Genomic DNA, 17680 nt, shown 5'->3' with positions numbered 1-17680 from the left:
TTCAATGGAGCGTGTTTACCAGCCTGTGTGTGCGCATACTGAGCTCCCAGGCTCTCCGAGGAGCAGTCAGTGTGCCTGAGCTGAAAGCAGAGGGGTAATTGCCTCCTTGCACTGGCAGACACCATGTGATTGAAGAAGCACTCTGTGCTATTATGACACTTTTGACAGCGTCACAGGGTTCAGGGTACTAACAAGGCTTTATTCTGTAGCTTCATACTGTTTACTCTGCCTCTCACTCTTAACATCTGTTTCATCCACACTGCTGCCCCTGAGCCTGTGACGCTCGGCAACAGCCCATGGGCTGCGTCGTGTTACACTGTCCCTTTGGTGACGAGCAGGGAGGCCATGGCTCCAGGCCATCGCAGACATGGAAAATAAATTGCCTCCAGATCTAAACGAGATGTTGTTTTTGTTTTTGTTTGTATGTTGGAATATTTTCTTCAGCAATCTTCTCATCGTCTAGTAGTTCTATTATATCAATCGTCCTTCCTTCCCATATTCTTTCTCTTTATTGCCTTCATGTTACCTAAGTTGTAGAGTTAAATCCCCCACCCCTACCCCGTCTGCCCCATCCTTTATCTAGAGTACAAAGGCTCAAACAAGGGGCTTTGATCTTCCTTGAAATCAAACCCTCCTTCTCTCTCCGTCTCATTTCTCATGTGAAGTTGAACTCGTAGCGCTCTCAATGACTTCTCCCAGTCTCAACACTTTTTACATTCACAGCATGACTTGAGGGGGGTGGAGTGGAGGGAGGCGGGACCAGCAGTATCAACGCAGCACCAAGACGACACCCTCTCAGCATACCTACTGCTTAGCAACAACCAATCAGCCTAATATTTTTGGCCAGGCATCGCAGCCAATCCTGAGCGTCAAACGCAGGCTTTAGCGCACTGTATTTTTATTGGTGGTTAAGGAAGAAAAACAATGTTTTCTTCCCTTTTTTCCTCATCTCTATAGTTTAGAGGTTTAATAGTGGGAAGACTGATAATGCTTGGAGCAGATTTAAGAGATTATCTTGGCTTTGAAGGGCCTGTAAGACACATGGCTCATTAATGTTAAAGCAATCTCATTTGCATTTTTATGCTAACTCCTCGACTCATCTCCTCAAAACGGAGATGAGAGTGAATCCACAGTGGTATACCCTTAGCTAAAATATTTAGTTTTAGAGAGTTGTGTCACGTGGTCTATATATTTAAAACATGAAACAATTCAATTATCATTATCATCAGAAACGGAACCACCATAATTCATTATCAGATATGGAGTAAATGGGATTTGCCTGGACAACCCGGCATAAGAATTGTCACACAGGATTACCCACAAAGTGACTTACAAGGGCGCAGTAAGACATTGCACGGCTGACTGACAATGTAGGACGGGAACCCCTTTTTGGATTTCTTTTACCCTTCAAGACGGGAACCCATTTTTGGGTTCTTGTTGCTATACAGTATATAGCAACATTTTTCTTGTAATTTTTGAGCGGTGTAGCCGCTCCAACTACCAGCTATGTCTGTCCGTCCCTGTGTAGGTATGTATGCATGTCCGTTTCAGCACGGACAGCTGCAGTGGCGCTATGTGCCCTGGGGTGGCACTGTTTGGCGGTGTGTCCGTGTAGTGCAGGAGTTCAGTACAGTAACTATAACAATAACAGTATAGTTGCACCGCTCAGTTCACACAGGTGTGATTTCTTTTAATAAATATTCAAAGTTTTTCAGAAAATGTAGGTCAGGATTTAGAAGGCGTTTTTAGAATCGGCCTCACTGTCCTAAATGGGTTAAAGTCTGTATAGGGATATGGTCCACACTGGAGTAACAAACATGATGGCTGTCACTGATTGTCGCACCTTGCACACATAATATAATAAATAAAATATGCAACTGAGGGAGAGCTGACCCACCACAAATTGAGAGGACTATATTGTGTGGAGTAAAATGCACTCTCATTGTACCCTGCAAAGATTTATGTCCATGTCTATTGTATTGATCTAGTGCTTTTTCTCTCTCTCTGACTGTTCTTTCATTGCATGCCGAAACAGGTCTCAAAATCACACTTTTAGCACATAGCCAAAACTAAAAGCAAGCAAAGTCACTTATGCCAATATAAAAATAAACAAGTCTTTTTACTGATTGATTGTTTGCATTTGTCATGTGTGTTGAACGTGTGACTTCTGGACCTGTTTCACCATCCAACTACTAGCGAATGGAGAGGGGAGAAATCCATTCCCTGTTCCTCAGTCTTGCAGCACATGGTCACTCAGAGAGCTATTCAACCTGAGGTTCTACCACCAGTCCACCACAGATCAACATCACTTTGAACATCACATGAGCTGCATCCACCCTTTTATTGACATCACCCCTGAAGGGACTGAAGTGTATTTAACAGGTGAAATCAATAAGGCACCTCTGTGTTCACCTGGATTAACCTGCTCTGTGAATGCCTGTGTACGGCGGTGTTTTCTCCCCCTTTCTTCCATGCCTTATGCCAGTCAAAATAGTTTAGGTGAATCATCACTATTATCTCCTATAGCCATGAAAGAGGAAAAAAAATCACACACTTGTGTGAAGTGAGGGGCGCTTTTATCATCATACATGTTCATCATACATCACATTCCGTGCTCGGCCAATCAAATCATCACTAAGTGGTACACACAAACATGGGTATGGGCATAGGAGGGGAAAAAAGGTCCCAAAGCAGGATTGGTGATAATAAAGAGGCCTGCTGTAGAACATATGGTGAATGTAACTATTAGCAGGAATGTGATGGGACACGGGCACTCTCTCTCTCTCTTTAAATGGTTATTACTGCTATAAAATGAAACGTAAAAACCTCAATCACACTTTTTATGAGACGCACAAATGTTCTGTGATGTCTGTGCAATTCAGCTGTTCTGCACTGTACATCTCTGATATCTCACTCACACACACACACACACACACACACACACACACACACGTACGTCATGAAATCATGAAACTAATTTAATTTATTAAAAAAATGAAACGAGGGCACAGCATCTGGGATTCCTCACCCACTGATTTCTGAATCATAAAATGGGTAAAAAAAACAACTCTCAGGTAATCCATCCACCTACCCATTGTTTTTACTCACTGTAGACACACTGGAGATTTCAAATATTGGGTGTGTCAAAAGTTGTTGATGCACCTTGCAGAGCATGGCTCTATTTGTGTGCATCGGCACAGAGTATACCACCAAAATATGATTGTATGATTGATTGTACACACTATATGGCATCCAGTCATTGATGAGTTCAGACGTGTATTGCAGTGTATGTTTGTGTTTTCACTTGTTTGACCATTCTACATTCCAGTTGTAGAATGCCACATTTTGGTTATGGTGAAGAAGTGGCCTTATGGTGAAGAAAGCGGCTTCATTGCTGCTTTCTATCTGTCAGAGCAGTCATTGTACTATTCAGGACCATAATCTTGGCATGGGGTTACACATAATTGGTTCCTGAAAATGTAGCACTTGTAATATAATAACCAACCAGCTTTTAACTCAGGAGGAACCTCTGTATCGGACCGTCTTCTGTGCGCGCAGTCTCCTCGTCTCGAGAGCCATTTGGGTCTAGCTCTCATTACAAGGTTACAAGCATTTTAGCCCCTCTGCCCCTCCGCCTGCTCTGCTTCTTTATACTCCGTCAGAGGACAGTGAAACGACACAGAAAACCGCAGATTTATAATCTTGCGACTCATTGTGAGCTTGTAGGTTGGATTCTTTTGGCACACAACACCGCCGGTGAAGTGTAAATCAGCTTAAAATGTATATAAATAAATCTGAAGAGGGAATATTGCTCAGCAAAAGGAAAAATGAAACACCGGACCAATAAAATACTGAAGCAATTGCATGTCTTTCCCTCTTCTCCAACTCTCTGTAGTGTAAATTCTGTTTCCATATTATCAATTTATCACTTATGATGAACTATTCTGACTTTACAAGGAATAGGTTTAGTCTCTCACTTTTTGTCACTCTCTCTTAGTCTCTTACACACAGACCCACACTGCTGCTGTGCTTAAAATGTCCTGTTTATTTGCTAATTTGTATTCTAAACTGAAATGTGTGAATAATAAAACGAAACAAATGGAAGTCACGTTGATACAACTTCACAAATTTTCTTCAAACTAAACTTCATCTGAATACATTTAACCCCCACAGCAGTGTTCATATGAGCTCAATTTCCCTTTAACACGCCTACCTTCTCCTTTGTGTAGCAACAGACGTCAAAGAGTAGTACATCAAACTGGCGTGAGACGAGAGACCCCAGCCCCACCCTTCACCCTCACTTATTCAAATGCCGCATTGCTCGTCAACAGCAATAATGCCCAAGTCTTGGACACAGACGACGACCAGGCCATTGATTTGTGTGTGCCTAGAGGCAGGCTAACGCTGACAACGACAGGTGGAGGGGGGCCAGATCATCCATCATCATCATTCCCTCACACAGTGACAGACTTGGCTCTGCTGCACACACAAGACTTTTCTTCTTTTAACTCTTATTCAGCACAACGAACAAATAAAATAACTTTATTTGTCCTCTTGAGAGGAATTGCATCCTCATGGAGGGAATATAAAGACACGTGTACAACAAATAAGATTCTTATACACATTGTACCATTTAATACATCAGTGCAGGATTTGTACACATGGATGTAATGAAATGTCTCCTATACCAAAATGAAAACATTATGAGCACCTCAGCACCAGCTCATTATCATTATCATCACGTGAGTCCAAGTCAAAGCTAGGATTTATTTTGAGCCATGGTGTAGCTGTGGCTCTGTAGTACTTTATACTGATTCCCTTAAAGGGATAGTTCAGATTTTTCCCGTGATGGGAATTCTGCTCTGGTTTTGGTGAAATATCAAGTAGTTCCGGTCATTTTGTGGGGGGCACTGGGGCCACGCAGTAAAGGTAAATTAATCCACAAAACGAACATCATTTGTATTGTTGACCTATTTCTAAAATATTAGTGCAACTTTCGTTCTTTTTTTACCCCTACATCACACAGAACTATGTTTTTTGTGTCCATATCACTAAGCCCAAAAAAATAGTTCCATGTGATGGAGGGGTCAAAGTTGAACCAAAGTCGCGCTAATATTTTAGAAGTGGGTCAACAATACATATGACGTTCGTTTTGTGGATTAATTTACTTTTACTGCGTGGCCCCAGTGCCCCCCACAAAATGACCGGAACTACTTAATAATCACAAAAACCAGAGCACAACTCCCACCACGGGACTCGGGCAATCAATTAATACAGTTGAAACCACTATATTAATGGCAACTATTTCATACAACTTAAGTAAGTAAGTACTTAAGGAGGCCAAGCAATCATTGTGAGGCCACATTTTGATCCTTAGATGTCAACTTTTCATATCATTGTAAAAGCAGAATTCAGCAAGGGTTGGATTGTTCACCAATTAATGGGGAAAGTGAGCAGGGTTTACAAAACATTCCCGTCCCGATAATGTGTAGTTTTAATAGTATTCCCGCTCTTTACAAGAGGAACCGCAGGTTCAGACATTTGATGTGCTTGACTGAGGAACCACTGGGTTGACTCTCATCTATAGGCTTAGATGTAACAATATTACGGTGGCAAAACTCTGGGCTACTGTCATGTAGTCTGCTCGGTACGGAGAGCCATTGGTGATTGGTCCAGGGGATTCATTGCCAAACGATGGTGGACCCCCTACAGAAGCACACTTTCTTTTTTTTTTAATGTTTTTTTGTGGCTTTCGCCTTTATTTTATATTTTTTATGGAGGGACAGACGGTAGGCTGACAGGAAATGGGAATGGGAAGAGAGATGGGGGGGAAGACATGCAGTAAAGGCCGTCGGGATCGGGAGTTGAACCCACGGCACACTGCCAGACTGGATTACTAGCCAAGGTGCCTGGACCGCTGAGCCACGGCCCAGGCCCAGAAGCACACTTTCACCTCTGTGAATAACTTGGCACCAAATGGCACATAAATGACCTGAAGAGTCAAGCCGACCTGAAGGGAATCCAACCACCAGGCACCAACGCATTTTGACTACTGGGTACTGTAGGTAGGTACTAGGCAGAGATTTAAAGGACCACTTCACAACTTATCTTCATATAATTGGTCCTCACTAATGTTCTTGATTAATATACTACCGTTTTTTCTACTCTGTCTGTGTCTCATAGGAGGGCTGTGGGCAGTTCAAAAACCTGTCCACCAGTGACATCATCGTTAGGCAGATTATTTTAAACTATTTTTTAAATATATTTAGATTTTTATTATCGTGAGAACGATGGCTTCCATTTTCGCATTGCAACTTTTCAGGAATAGAAAGCCTGCCGTTTCTATTAGCTTGCATTCCCCATCGATGATGCCACTGGTGGACAGTGTCTGGGCTGCCCACAGCCCTCCCATGAGACACAGTGCTAATTTCTCATGATCATCAGTGAGGACCAATTGTATGAAGATAGGTTGAGAAGTGGTCCTTCTAACTATCTATATTGCCCTTTCTTAGGGGTGGTTTAACAGTATTGGGCTCTGACCAGCTCAAACCTCCAGCCCTCCAACTTCTGCCTTGCTCAATGAAGCAGGCTTGTGTGTGTGTGTGTGTGTGTGTGTGTGTGTGTGTGTGTGTGTGTGTGTGTGTGTGTGTGTGAGAGAGATATAGTGAAAAGGCCCCAGGCTGCGTGCGTGTGTATATATAGTGAAAAGGCCCCAGGCCGCGCGCATGCGTGTGTACTGTATATATTAGGGGTGTGCATCGCTCCCTTACAAGACAATTCGATACGCATGGGCTACGATGCGATTCGGAGACGATACATTTTATATACAGAACGATTCGATTCAGTCCAAATCGATGCGATTTCGATTTTGTGGAATTTGATGCGATACGATACGGTGCGATCTGACACATTTAACCTTTTATAATTTTGTATTTGAAGCTAGATCTATAAAGAATAGGGTTGGCCCAGGCGGTGGCGTAACCGTCTGGGCACCCGACTGGTAATCCAGTCGCAGTGTGCCGCGGGTTCGACTCCCGAGCCCGACACAGCCTTTACTGCATGTCATCCCCCCATCTCTCTCCCGTTTCCTGTCAGCCTATACTGTCTTAAAAAAAAAAAAAAAAAAGAATAGGGTTGGGACTTCATTAAAAAAACATCTAATTAATTGGAGGATTTGTGATTAATTAATCTGAATTAATCACATTTTAATCGCATATCAATAGGCCTATTTGACCTGAGCAGTGAGCTTTTTTTTCAAATGGATTTGGATACGAGTGAATCAATGAATAGTGACTACATAAGCATAGGCAATTAAAAAAGTAGTAATAATAATAGTGATTATTATTTATATAATGCTTAAAGACGCTTTTCAAGGGGAACATGAGAAAACAAAATATCTTATTAGAGAAAAACTAAGACTATGGAATAAAATAAATTAAAGTGGAATGAGATAGCTGGGGAAAGAAATATTCTAGAGGTGGGTTTGAACTTATAGGTGGTGGCATATCTCTGAGTTTTGGGAAGTGCATAGTTTTGACAGGTCTTTTGACAGGTCTGCCTGCTGTAGACAGTGAAACCCTGACCATTAAACACGGGCAGACGCAACGATACAGTCTATCATTCATTGTGAAGCCAGCAACATGTCGATGCAAACAGACGTGTACAGTAGCTGCTCGGCCTGCTCCAAATGATATTCCCATTCGTCTTTGTGTCTGCCCGTGTAAACGCAGCATCGAGTGTGAGGGTTGGGGAACGGATGGAAAGTACCATAGTGTTATTAAGGAGGACTCCTAACTCCTTCTAACGATATGGACCAGAGTTAAACTAATGTTAGCTCCCATGCTAACTAGTTGCTACCCTCGTCAGAAACAACACCACCATCCAGATTTGGGTGGAAGCTGCTGATATCACTTTGCTAGTGCCCGTGGATGGGAAATGAGATTTAAAAGGCTATGGAAGCGTGGATGAAAGCACAGATGTGCAATAAAGTTGTGTCGTGACTCGTATCTGCGCGTGTATTCCGTCTGACGGAATACGTCTGAATAGAAGTGTCTATTTGTACGTCTCTAAATGTTTTGATGCATTGAACATGGTGGACCCTCTTGTAAACAAGTGTAATGCTTAATTGGGTCGTCCACTCACAGTTAACAGTATTTGTATTGAGTTTGTGCTTTAAATGTACTGTAATTCTGCAAACTGTTAATAAATATTTTAATCAATCAATCAATCAATCTGACGACGAGTGGTTTATGCTGCTAGTGCTCGTGTGTTGTCTGCTGGCTGCTGATGCATATTTAAGAGCGTCATAAGCATGCGCCCGTCCCGTGCTGGAAGTTATCTACCCGTCGAATTGCACAGTGCTTTGAGCTTGTACATCAATGTTTTTCCCGCAGTTAGTTGAATTATATCGATTCACAACTTTAGGATCGAACCAACGTCCGATGCAGACGCTATTTTGACCGATCCAGACACGCGTGCATCGATGTAGTCGCATCGTTAATCGTTAAAATAGATTATCGATTCATATCGATATTTTTTGACACCTCTAATATATATATATATATATATTCCCCCCCCCCCCCCCCCCCCCCCAGCTGAGATATATACAGTGAAAAGGCCCCAGGCCACTGACTATGTGTGGTTCCGCAGGCAAACATATTTTTCTTATTACCAAGCACACCATTGAAGGGTACTATAGGCAAGCTTCTTAACCAACCAGCAAACCTGTCATCCATCTAGCGTCCAGTATGGGACTTGTCATTGAACAGGTGTGCGGCCTGCTGCTGGCAGGCCAAGGTCGTCCTGCATGATAAACTAAGGAGGACAAGGGCGGGGTCGGCAACATCTGTGCTAACAGACTAACGCCTCACAGTAACAAAATGCTTCTCCCTCAGGATGAGGACAGAGAAACAGGAATCCCTTCTAGCCCTATACTTAGCTTGGGTCCCCTATTTATTGTCCTATTTTTTATCTTTACACCGCTGTCTAGTGTCTTACATGACACTTTTAGGATTACAGGGATGCTATCTTTGCACTGTGGTGTAGTCTTAATCTCTTGTAGTTTTTCCTGCTCTAGGATTGAACCATATTTTACTGTGGTACAGTTATCGGCTAACCTTAATGCTGAAGGTCTAAATAAAGAATGTGTCTGAACTCTGAAGAGGTTTAGCCAACATCTAGGGGAGGTGGTATAACAATCTACTAATTTACAATAGCAGTCATTTCTACATCTCTGATTACACGGCTGAAAATGGGTCGTCATAATATTGCTGGTATGTCCAGACATAACTACAGAATTAGATTATTTGTTCTCAGACTCAGGTTGAATAAATAAATAGATTAAATAAAAAATATATACACATGCATATATAATATAATTATTAACAAAAACAACAGCAATAACACAATATTAATTAATGTATGTGTTTGAAAAGGTGTTTTCACTTTCAAGGTCTGAATTAATTTCAGGTCTTTTCAAGGCTATCAAGAGCAATTCAGTTAACATCTTTACTGTTCTGTGTATGAGGTATTTAGGTCGCGGAAAGGATTTACAATGAAAATGCATAGCCTACCATTAAAGCACCAAGCCATATATCATTCAGACAAATGACCTTGATATGGCCTTGTACTCTTTTTTTTTTTCATGTCAGAAAACCTGATAATGGGGAGTATGCTAATGTTTTCCTTCCATAGGTCCCTGGTGATGAGCAGAAATATACTGTACCTGGATGGGCGTGGCATGTACTATATCGTTGCTGTCGGGCAGAAACCGTGTAATTGCCATATTTACAACTTTTTGTTTTTTTCGTAAATGAATGCCCTACTTCACCAGTATCCACACGACAGCAACGATACCACGGCTGTGGTTTGCACCGTTTTTCTGTGGTGTTTTTCCCAGCTCCGCATTAAGACTGTCAACTGTTTCTGTGTGGTGTCCGCAGGCCCCTGGTGATCATCAGCACACTGGACGGCCGTATCGCTGCCCTGGACCCCCACAACCAGGGCAGGAAACAGTGGGACCTGGATGTGGGCTCAGGCTGCCTCGTGTCCTCCAGCCTCAGCAAGCCTGAGGTAGGATTGTGCACTGTGTGTGTGTGTGTGTGTGTGTGTGTGTGTGTGTGTGCGTGCGTGTGTGCGTGCGTGTAGACCCTCACCACACACAAACTGGCCGAACCGGCCAGCTCACAATCACAAGTCACTGCATTGTGATTAGTTCACAAATTACACACCAAGTAACTTAACAACATTTTTGCTAGGGGGGGGGGGGGGGGGGGGGGGGGTGATTGGCCTCTCCTTCTGCAATGTACTCCTTGTTGATTCGCGCATGCGCACTGCCGTTCACTTCCTTTGCCGTTTGCGGCTACAAAATAATTGCTCGTATCTCCCAATCTAGGCAATGGTTTTGACCAGATGGGCAATGTTCTGTCTTCATTTCTGACTTCAGCCTCTCGTTTGGAATATAAACGCTTCTAGGGAGTCTTTAGTGTGACCAGTGTGAGGTAAGAATCGAAGATTATGCCTCCCGGTTTTTGGGGGGGGGGACGGGGGACGGAAGACTGCCTTTTCAGAGTAAAATCTGACATATCTGCTGGTACTCTAGTGCCTATATTTTGAAATATGCTGGTGCATCCGTTGTGTTAATATCAATAGCGAAAGATTGGACACATGGGGGTCACACTGTTATTAGAGCGTGTCCTGTTCTTAATGTATTTTGTCTCTTGTGTATTTGCATCCTGATCGATCAAGATTATTCAATATACTTGTCTTGGACACGGGCTAATGCTAAGCAACCGAAAGCATTTAATCAGAAGTTTCAGAAGTGAGTTAGAAATGCTCACACCGCTTGGCTGTGACTCCGCTATACAGCCAATACTATAACAAAATACACACATAAATGGATGCACCTGGGACGTATCCTCAGTGATGTATCCCAAGGTCATCAGGGTTTCGGGTCTCCCAACATCATACCCCTCACTCAGGTGACCCAGCCGGGAGTGATCAAGTCCCGACTTACGTCCCAGTAGCTACCCTCGATAAGTCCCATTAGGGAAAAACCAGGGCCACACAATCCATTCCTCCTGAACTACTCTGCCGGGACTGGGAGGTACCATTCTGGCACATGGAAGAACTAGGCTCTGTGGGTTGACACCTGTCCGGGCCCCTCCTACGTCTCACCAGGTCCACTCCTGCTCTCACCAGGTCAGGCCCTGTGCGTTGCACCAGACTCCCAGCACCAGGCACTTTATTCAGGAATGGTGGATTTTCAAGCCGCAACGGTTCCGCAGGCTCCACCTTGCCCTTGGTGGTGCCGCAGACTCCGCTTGAGGCTTGCATGGCCCTCCTAAAGGCCTCACCGTGGGTTTGTTGGGCTTCTTCCTCAAGGAAGACACAGGCTGGGGCGCTAACCCATGCTGCTCCCGGGTGCCGTCTAATTTCCGGCTGCCACCCGTCTCTCCGGTGGTCACCAGACTATTCCTGGTTGTCACTTAGTCTATTCCTATGAGTCACTATAAATAGAAGAACTATAACAAAATACACACATAAATGGATGCACCTGGGACGTATCCTCAGTGATGTATCACATATGTAATACATACTGTAGCATAACGTCTGTCGTCCATTGAATTATTTTCAGGATTCAAATTCATAAACAGCAAAAATAGCTGATCTACAAGCTTAAAACACGCCACCGCTTCGGCCCTCACTTCGGCTTGCAGATCTGCTACTTTTGATGCTTTGTGTGATGCTGTAGTAGGTCTATGATCAAGTAGTAGTCCGTTAATTTACAAAAAACACACAAAGGAGATAAGAGGTTTCTGCCTGACAGCAACGATTAAAAACCACCAGGTGAGTGGAAAGAGCTACACTAAAAAAATATATATATATAATGCAAGACTTATTTTGCTACATCAGCCTGATTTAGCTAAACAAAGATATGCAGATCAGAGCTGTAGCCTTTCATTCGCATCATTTGAAGTGCCACAGTTTCCACTCATCTGGTGTTTGTTTTTATGCTAAATAATAAAGTCCGTTTTCTGCTTTGTACATCAAAGTGGTGCCTGTCTGCATCTGTTTGAAAACAAACACTGTCCCTCCTGGCATCTCCATATTCACACATTCAATACAATAAATTAACTCTTTGCACTATGAATGGACAGCCTAGTACTGCGATTGGACATGCTTGTATGCGTAGCGACGCAGACATGCATGCACGCACGCACGCACGCACGCACGCATGCACGCACGCAACCCCCAAGAAAACACGTTCAAAACATCTTCCATTCAACAGCAGCCGTCAGCCCCCACACAGGCCTACATCTTAGTGGAGCTTCTTTCGCCTCGAGGATACATCTTTTTTGTTGTTGTCTCTTGTAGTTCTTACATACACCCCCACAGCAGGACTCCTAGTTTGTACATATAGCGTATTTTTGCACACACAGGCTTATCACCCACACAGATAACAACACAGACATGTTTTGAGGCGAGAGTATCGCGCCCAGAGCGAGACTCTCACTGGAAGCTCCAGTACGCACACAGTGGTTAGAGTTCCACTTTGATATGGAGTGTTTTCCTCGGGGAGGAAGCCCCCAGCCTGTGATGATGATAAGGGAGCGTACTGGTGGATACTGGCCTCTGGATCAGTCTGAAGTTCATGTCCGCGTCTGTGGTGGTGGTGGTGGATGTTTTTGTTTCAAGTGTGTGAGTGTAGTTGAGCAATTAATAGTGTATAATAACCATATACACACTTGGTTTCCATGATGAGCAATTATGGAATTTAGCTGACACTGAAAATCATGAATCACTACAAAGAATGCACTTTGTAGTTGAGGGTAGCCAGCGTGTTAATATTTCGAGCAACAAGTGTGATGGGAGGAAAACAAAATCAGTTTGTTCTCCAAAGCTTTGACATTAATACTGGTATTTGTGATTGATATTGTGGTTAAGAAAACGGCAAGCTCTGTGGTGTTTGCTTCCAGTTTAATATGACGCAGCTGGTAATTATGGGTTGTCAGAGTGTGGTAATAGAGCTGCTACATAATTGATAATTGAAGTATAATCATGTAGCCTGATTTCAGCCTCTGATTTATTATTGGAAAATATATGCTGTTAGAAAAATGCTATTTCAGTTGATTTCATTTGCGAGGTCAACGGGTTTTGGCTTTGTAGTAAAATAATTGTTTCGGAAGCACAGCATGCAATAAATGATATCCAAAGATTGCGGTTAATAATCGTAATCACAGAGAATCTAATAATATCATGGGTGGTAATTTTAGACAATTAATGCAACAGCAAGGGTGTGATATTCAGTATAACTGTAATACATTGGGAATCGGTGCATGTTTATTAGATTTGTTCAAGATTTCAAGTAGTTGCCACATATTGACCTGAAAAATAGGCACGTTAAATACAAAAGACATGGGAATTCACAATTTAGTTTTGCAAAATGGAACAGAAGCATATTATATAAATTGTAATAATTCTGAAATACTGCTAACAATATGATTTAGCATGCCCGTTGGGAATGCATGCTCCTCCGGCTCCACAGTGCCTGTTGTACAGGTCTGTTGTCACAGTACATGGCCAGGGTAGGTAACCGAGCAGAGGGTACGGAGCACCAATGCTCTTTTTCCGCAACAGATGCACACATTAAAACCTGCATGGCAACTGCCCACTCCAGTACAACCTCTTATAGTGTTGGACACTGAGCAGCCCCCCCCCCTCCCCCCTGAGCAGTGTGTGTGTGTGTGGGGGGGGGGCTGCTCAGTGTCCAACACTATGTGTTGTTTCAGGGACCCCCCAGAAGCAAATATTTGAGTTAAAACGTTCACTGTGAAAGAATATTCAGTGGATTTGCACACATTTTCACACATTTTCAAAAATAGCATATCTACAAACTCGTAGGGCGCTATGAGCGCTACGAGCTATGAGCGCTACATGGTGACGTCTGAGCTATGAGCGCTACGAGGTCACCCAGACTAAAACGTTATTGCCATATTTGATATTTTTTACAAGGAGAGGATATAAACGCATACACTGACATTTGCTATACTTATGAAGACATTCCAGCGTCTTGCATCGATGCCATGACCTCCTAGTCTTCCGTTCCACCTGTCTTTAATTGCATTCCCCCCCGGTGTGTCCCAGGTTTAAATGAGTCTCTAATTAAATTGTTAGAATTAAAAAGCAGCAGCTCTCTTAAGTCCCCAGGACCACAGTTGAGAACCACTTAACTGCCGTAACCAGTAAATGACTACTCTTATATTCATCCCTCTGAGGACATGTTTTGGTTCTAAAAATAATTAACATTCATGCACGCACGCACCCACGGACGCATGCACGCAGCGCGCACCCATGGACCCATGCACGCACAAACGCAGCGCGCACGCACCCATTCACACATGCAGTCCTTTATAGGCTACCCATCTGCCAGTGAAGTGACAGAGTAATGACACGAGACTGCTGACTTGGTAGTTGGTGGGGATGCTGCGATGCAGACTTGTGTTTGTATGTGTGTGTGTGTTTGTACGCACGTGCACGTCTTGCAGCAATGCACTGCGTATTTGTGCATCTCACTGTGTGTGTGCGTGTTCACTTGTTGGATGTAATATTGCTGATGGAGCATAAGGGGCTGAGATTGCTGTCGGTCATGATGAGTCCAGTGATCTGCTCTGACACACTGTTATGATGCAGTGTGTGTGTTGATATGAATGCATACATAAAACATTGCATTTGGTTGTGTATTCTCATTGCAATGAGTGTGTGTGTGCGCGTGCTTATATGCATTTCACAGTATGCAACACACACACACACGCACGCGCACGCACGCGCACACACACACACACACACACACACACACACACACACACACACACACACACACACACACACACACACACACACACACACACACACACACACAGAGAGAGCTTTAAGAAACCTTAACACTTGTGACAGCAAAGTGAGTGTATGATGTACACAGTTGCGGAGTGCACGGAAAAGTACATGATAAGCAGAAGTGTGTGTGTGTGTGTGCAATGCATGCCAGTGTTTGTGTGTGTATGTATGTGCCAGCCATGTCCTCTTAGCCCCCTGTAACCTGGGATGCCTGGCTGCCGTGAGTGAGACGAGGCCCTCCTATTGGCTCTCGGCACCCAACACCCGGAGCGCTTAGCAACCAGACTGTTTTGATTGGCGCTCGCTGGGTCCCTCTGCCACCAGTCTGCTCAGTGATTAGAGAGAGGAGGGGGGGCTGCCGGCACACCATTGGCTGGCCTTACGGAGGGAAACCAGCCTTTCACCTATTGGTGTGTGAGTGTGTGTGTGTGTGTGTGTGTGTGTGTGTGTGTGTGTGTGTGTGTGTGTCAGAGAAAGGAGGAGAGATATTGTACAAGAAGGGAACAAGTGAGAGGGAAAGGGGGAAGAAAGTGAGACAGAGACAAACTTAAAGAATAGAGAGACAGAGCGATGCATACAGAGAGAGACAGGGTGGGAGAGAGTGTGGAAAGGTAGACACACACACACACACACACACACACACACACACACACACACACACACACACACACACACACACACACACACACACACACACACACACACAAACTCTCTCTCTCTCTGTCTTGTGCTTTTCATGGTTTTGTCCACAAAGTAGCAGTTTGTGCTTTCGTTTTCAATGTACCCATTCAATACTATAACACACACACACACACACACACACACACACACACACACACACACACACACACACACACACACACACACACACACACAGAAAGACGGAGAGAAAGGGACAGTTAGACAGACAGACGCAGAGAGACAGTTTAGTTAGACAGAGAGAGAGGGGGAAGGGGGGGGGGGGGAGAGAGAGAGACGGTAAATTGGCAACAGAGCAGCAAACGGCATAGTCTGCAAAACTGACAGAAGCTGTCACTTCAGAAAGCCATGAGTCGTTAGATGAGAGGATGAGGAGGACGAATAGGATGGGGGGGGGGGGGTGCATGGTGGTGCCAATGTGGAATGAGTCATGCTGGGGGGGGGGGGGGGGGGGGGTTATATGGTGATTAGGATGGTGAGGTAATGCTTTAGTCCAGGAATGATGTCATCCCATAGCAGAGTTCCCCTCCCACCCCCAGCACATCCACATACATAAACACACACTGACCTGTGCATGACAATGAAGAAATGGTAACACACACACACACACACACACACACACACACACACACACACACACACACACACACACATGCGTAAACCTGGTTACCACACTGCTCCGGGGAGTCGCGCCTCCGCATCCCACTTCTTCTGCCCCTTTCTCCATACGGTTGTCACGTTTTCCTTTTCCGGAGGCGTGAGGGGAGCGCTGCCCGGAGCAGTGTGGTAACCAGGTCTTCGCCCCACACACACACACACACACACACACACACACACGCCCCCCCTACAGTATCTGCCTCTGCTGGCATGCAATGTTAATGAACAAAATTCATTGGGTGTTGATTGATGTCTATGTGATGACTTCAGGTCGATGTCATTTCAGTAATAACTCTTCTGGCAGACACGGCTGAAGAAATTAAAATAGACCTCCATGTCTGTGTTAATGATGGTGTAAGTCAAGTACTCTGCTTTCGTTTTGATCATATAGTATTTTTTTTTTTAAATCAACTGTTTTCTTTCTTTATTTACTCAAAGCATATGGTGCTTCTAGGATCAGCGGGAATATAGTCTTAACTAGAAAAAGTGCCCTTCCGGGCACAGGTCTCCACCAGGTTATCCACAGATCCGTGCAGTTAGAGGTAAAAACACTTTTCGGCCAGTTATAGCGCCACCTTGAGGCTGAGTTGAAATTGTTCATGTGGCATTTTGTCCTCGGCCTAGTGGGAATGTGGGTGCACAATTTCACGGAAATCACGCGATGTGTTCATGATTTGCAGCATTTTGTTTGAAACTGAGCACTCCTGTGAACTTTGGAAGCCAATCTTAACCAATCAGGATGGAGTCTGATAAATCTGAAAGACCCGTTTCGTTGAATGGCTCTAGAGAGACTGTGTACCAATTCGCGTGATGTTTGGACAAAATCTGTAGGTGTACTGTGCAAAAACTTGTTTTGCACAAAGCGGCCTCCTGGTGGCGCTATAACAGGCCGTTCTGGAAAGTTTGGGGCAGAGGTTCATGGTTGGCATCCAGGGAGTGTGTGCAAAATATGGCATTGAAAAACTTGTTTTGCACAAAGCGGCCTCCTGGTGGCGCTATAACAGGCCGTTCTGGAAAGTTTGGGGCAGAGGTTCATGGTTGGCATCCAGGGAGTGTGTGTGCAAAATATGGCATCGACCGGGTTAACGGTGGCCGAGATTAGCTGTTCACGGACACACACACACACGGACACACGGACACACACACGCGGACGGACGGAGTGCAAAACATACTCTCCCCACATGCCTTCGGCCTGGTGGAGACAAAAACGAGGAGGGGATACGAGCACTCAAACAACGTGGAGGAGAAGAAGTAACGTCAAAAAGAGTATTATCATATATTAAAATTGCCTAGTTCTATGAAAATGTTTCAACAGGTTTCAACAGGTTAAGGTCAGGGCTAGAACTGTAGTTTTATTGTGTGTTTGGAACGCCCAGCCAAGCTGGATGCTCCGAGGAGACTTGTATCGAACCTCAGTCTCCACAGTCCT

At 44.2% G+C, this 17680-nt stretch overlaps 1 protein-coding gene across 1 annotated transcript in view; it reads left to right on the top strand.

Annotated features, from left to right (window-relative positions):
- eif2ak3 (eukaryotic translation initiation factor 2-alpha kinase 3) overlaps positions 1-17680 on the top strand; it is a 55728-nt gene that overhangs the window by 10897 nt on the left and 27151 nt on the right. The window contains exon 2 of the mRNA XM_083792567.1: positions 9942-10071. Coding sequence (XP_083648693.1) covers positions 9942-10071 — 130 coding nt within the window. The remainder of the gene's footprint in view (positions 1-9941; positions 10072-17680) is intronic.

The sequence above is a fragment of the Protomyctophum parallelum genome (assembly GCF_964188405.1).
Source record: "Protomyctophum parallelum genome assembly, chromosome: 20".
NCBI classification, from domain to species: Eukaryota; Metazoa; Chordata; class Actinopteri; order Myctophiformes; family Myctophidae; genus Protomyctophum; species Protomyctophum parallelum.
Note: the sequence above shows the minus strand (reverse complement) of the source record. Positions and strands in the feature narration are given on the sequence as shown.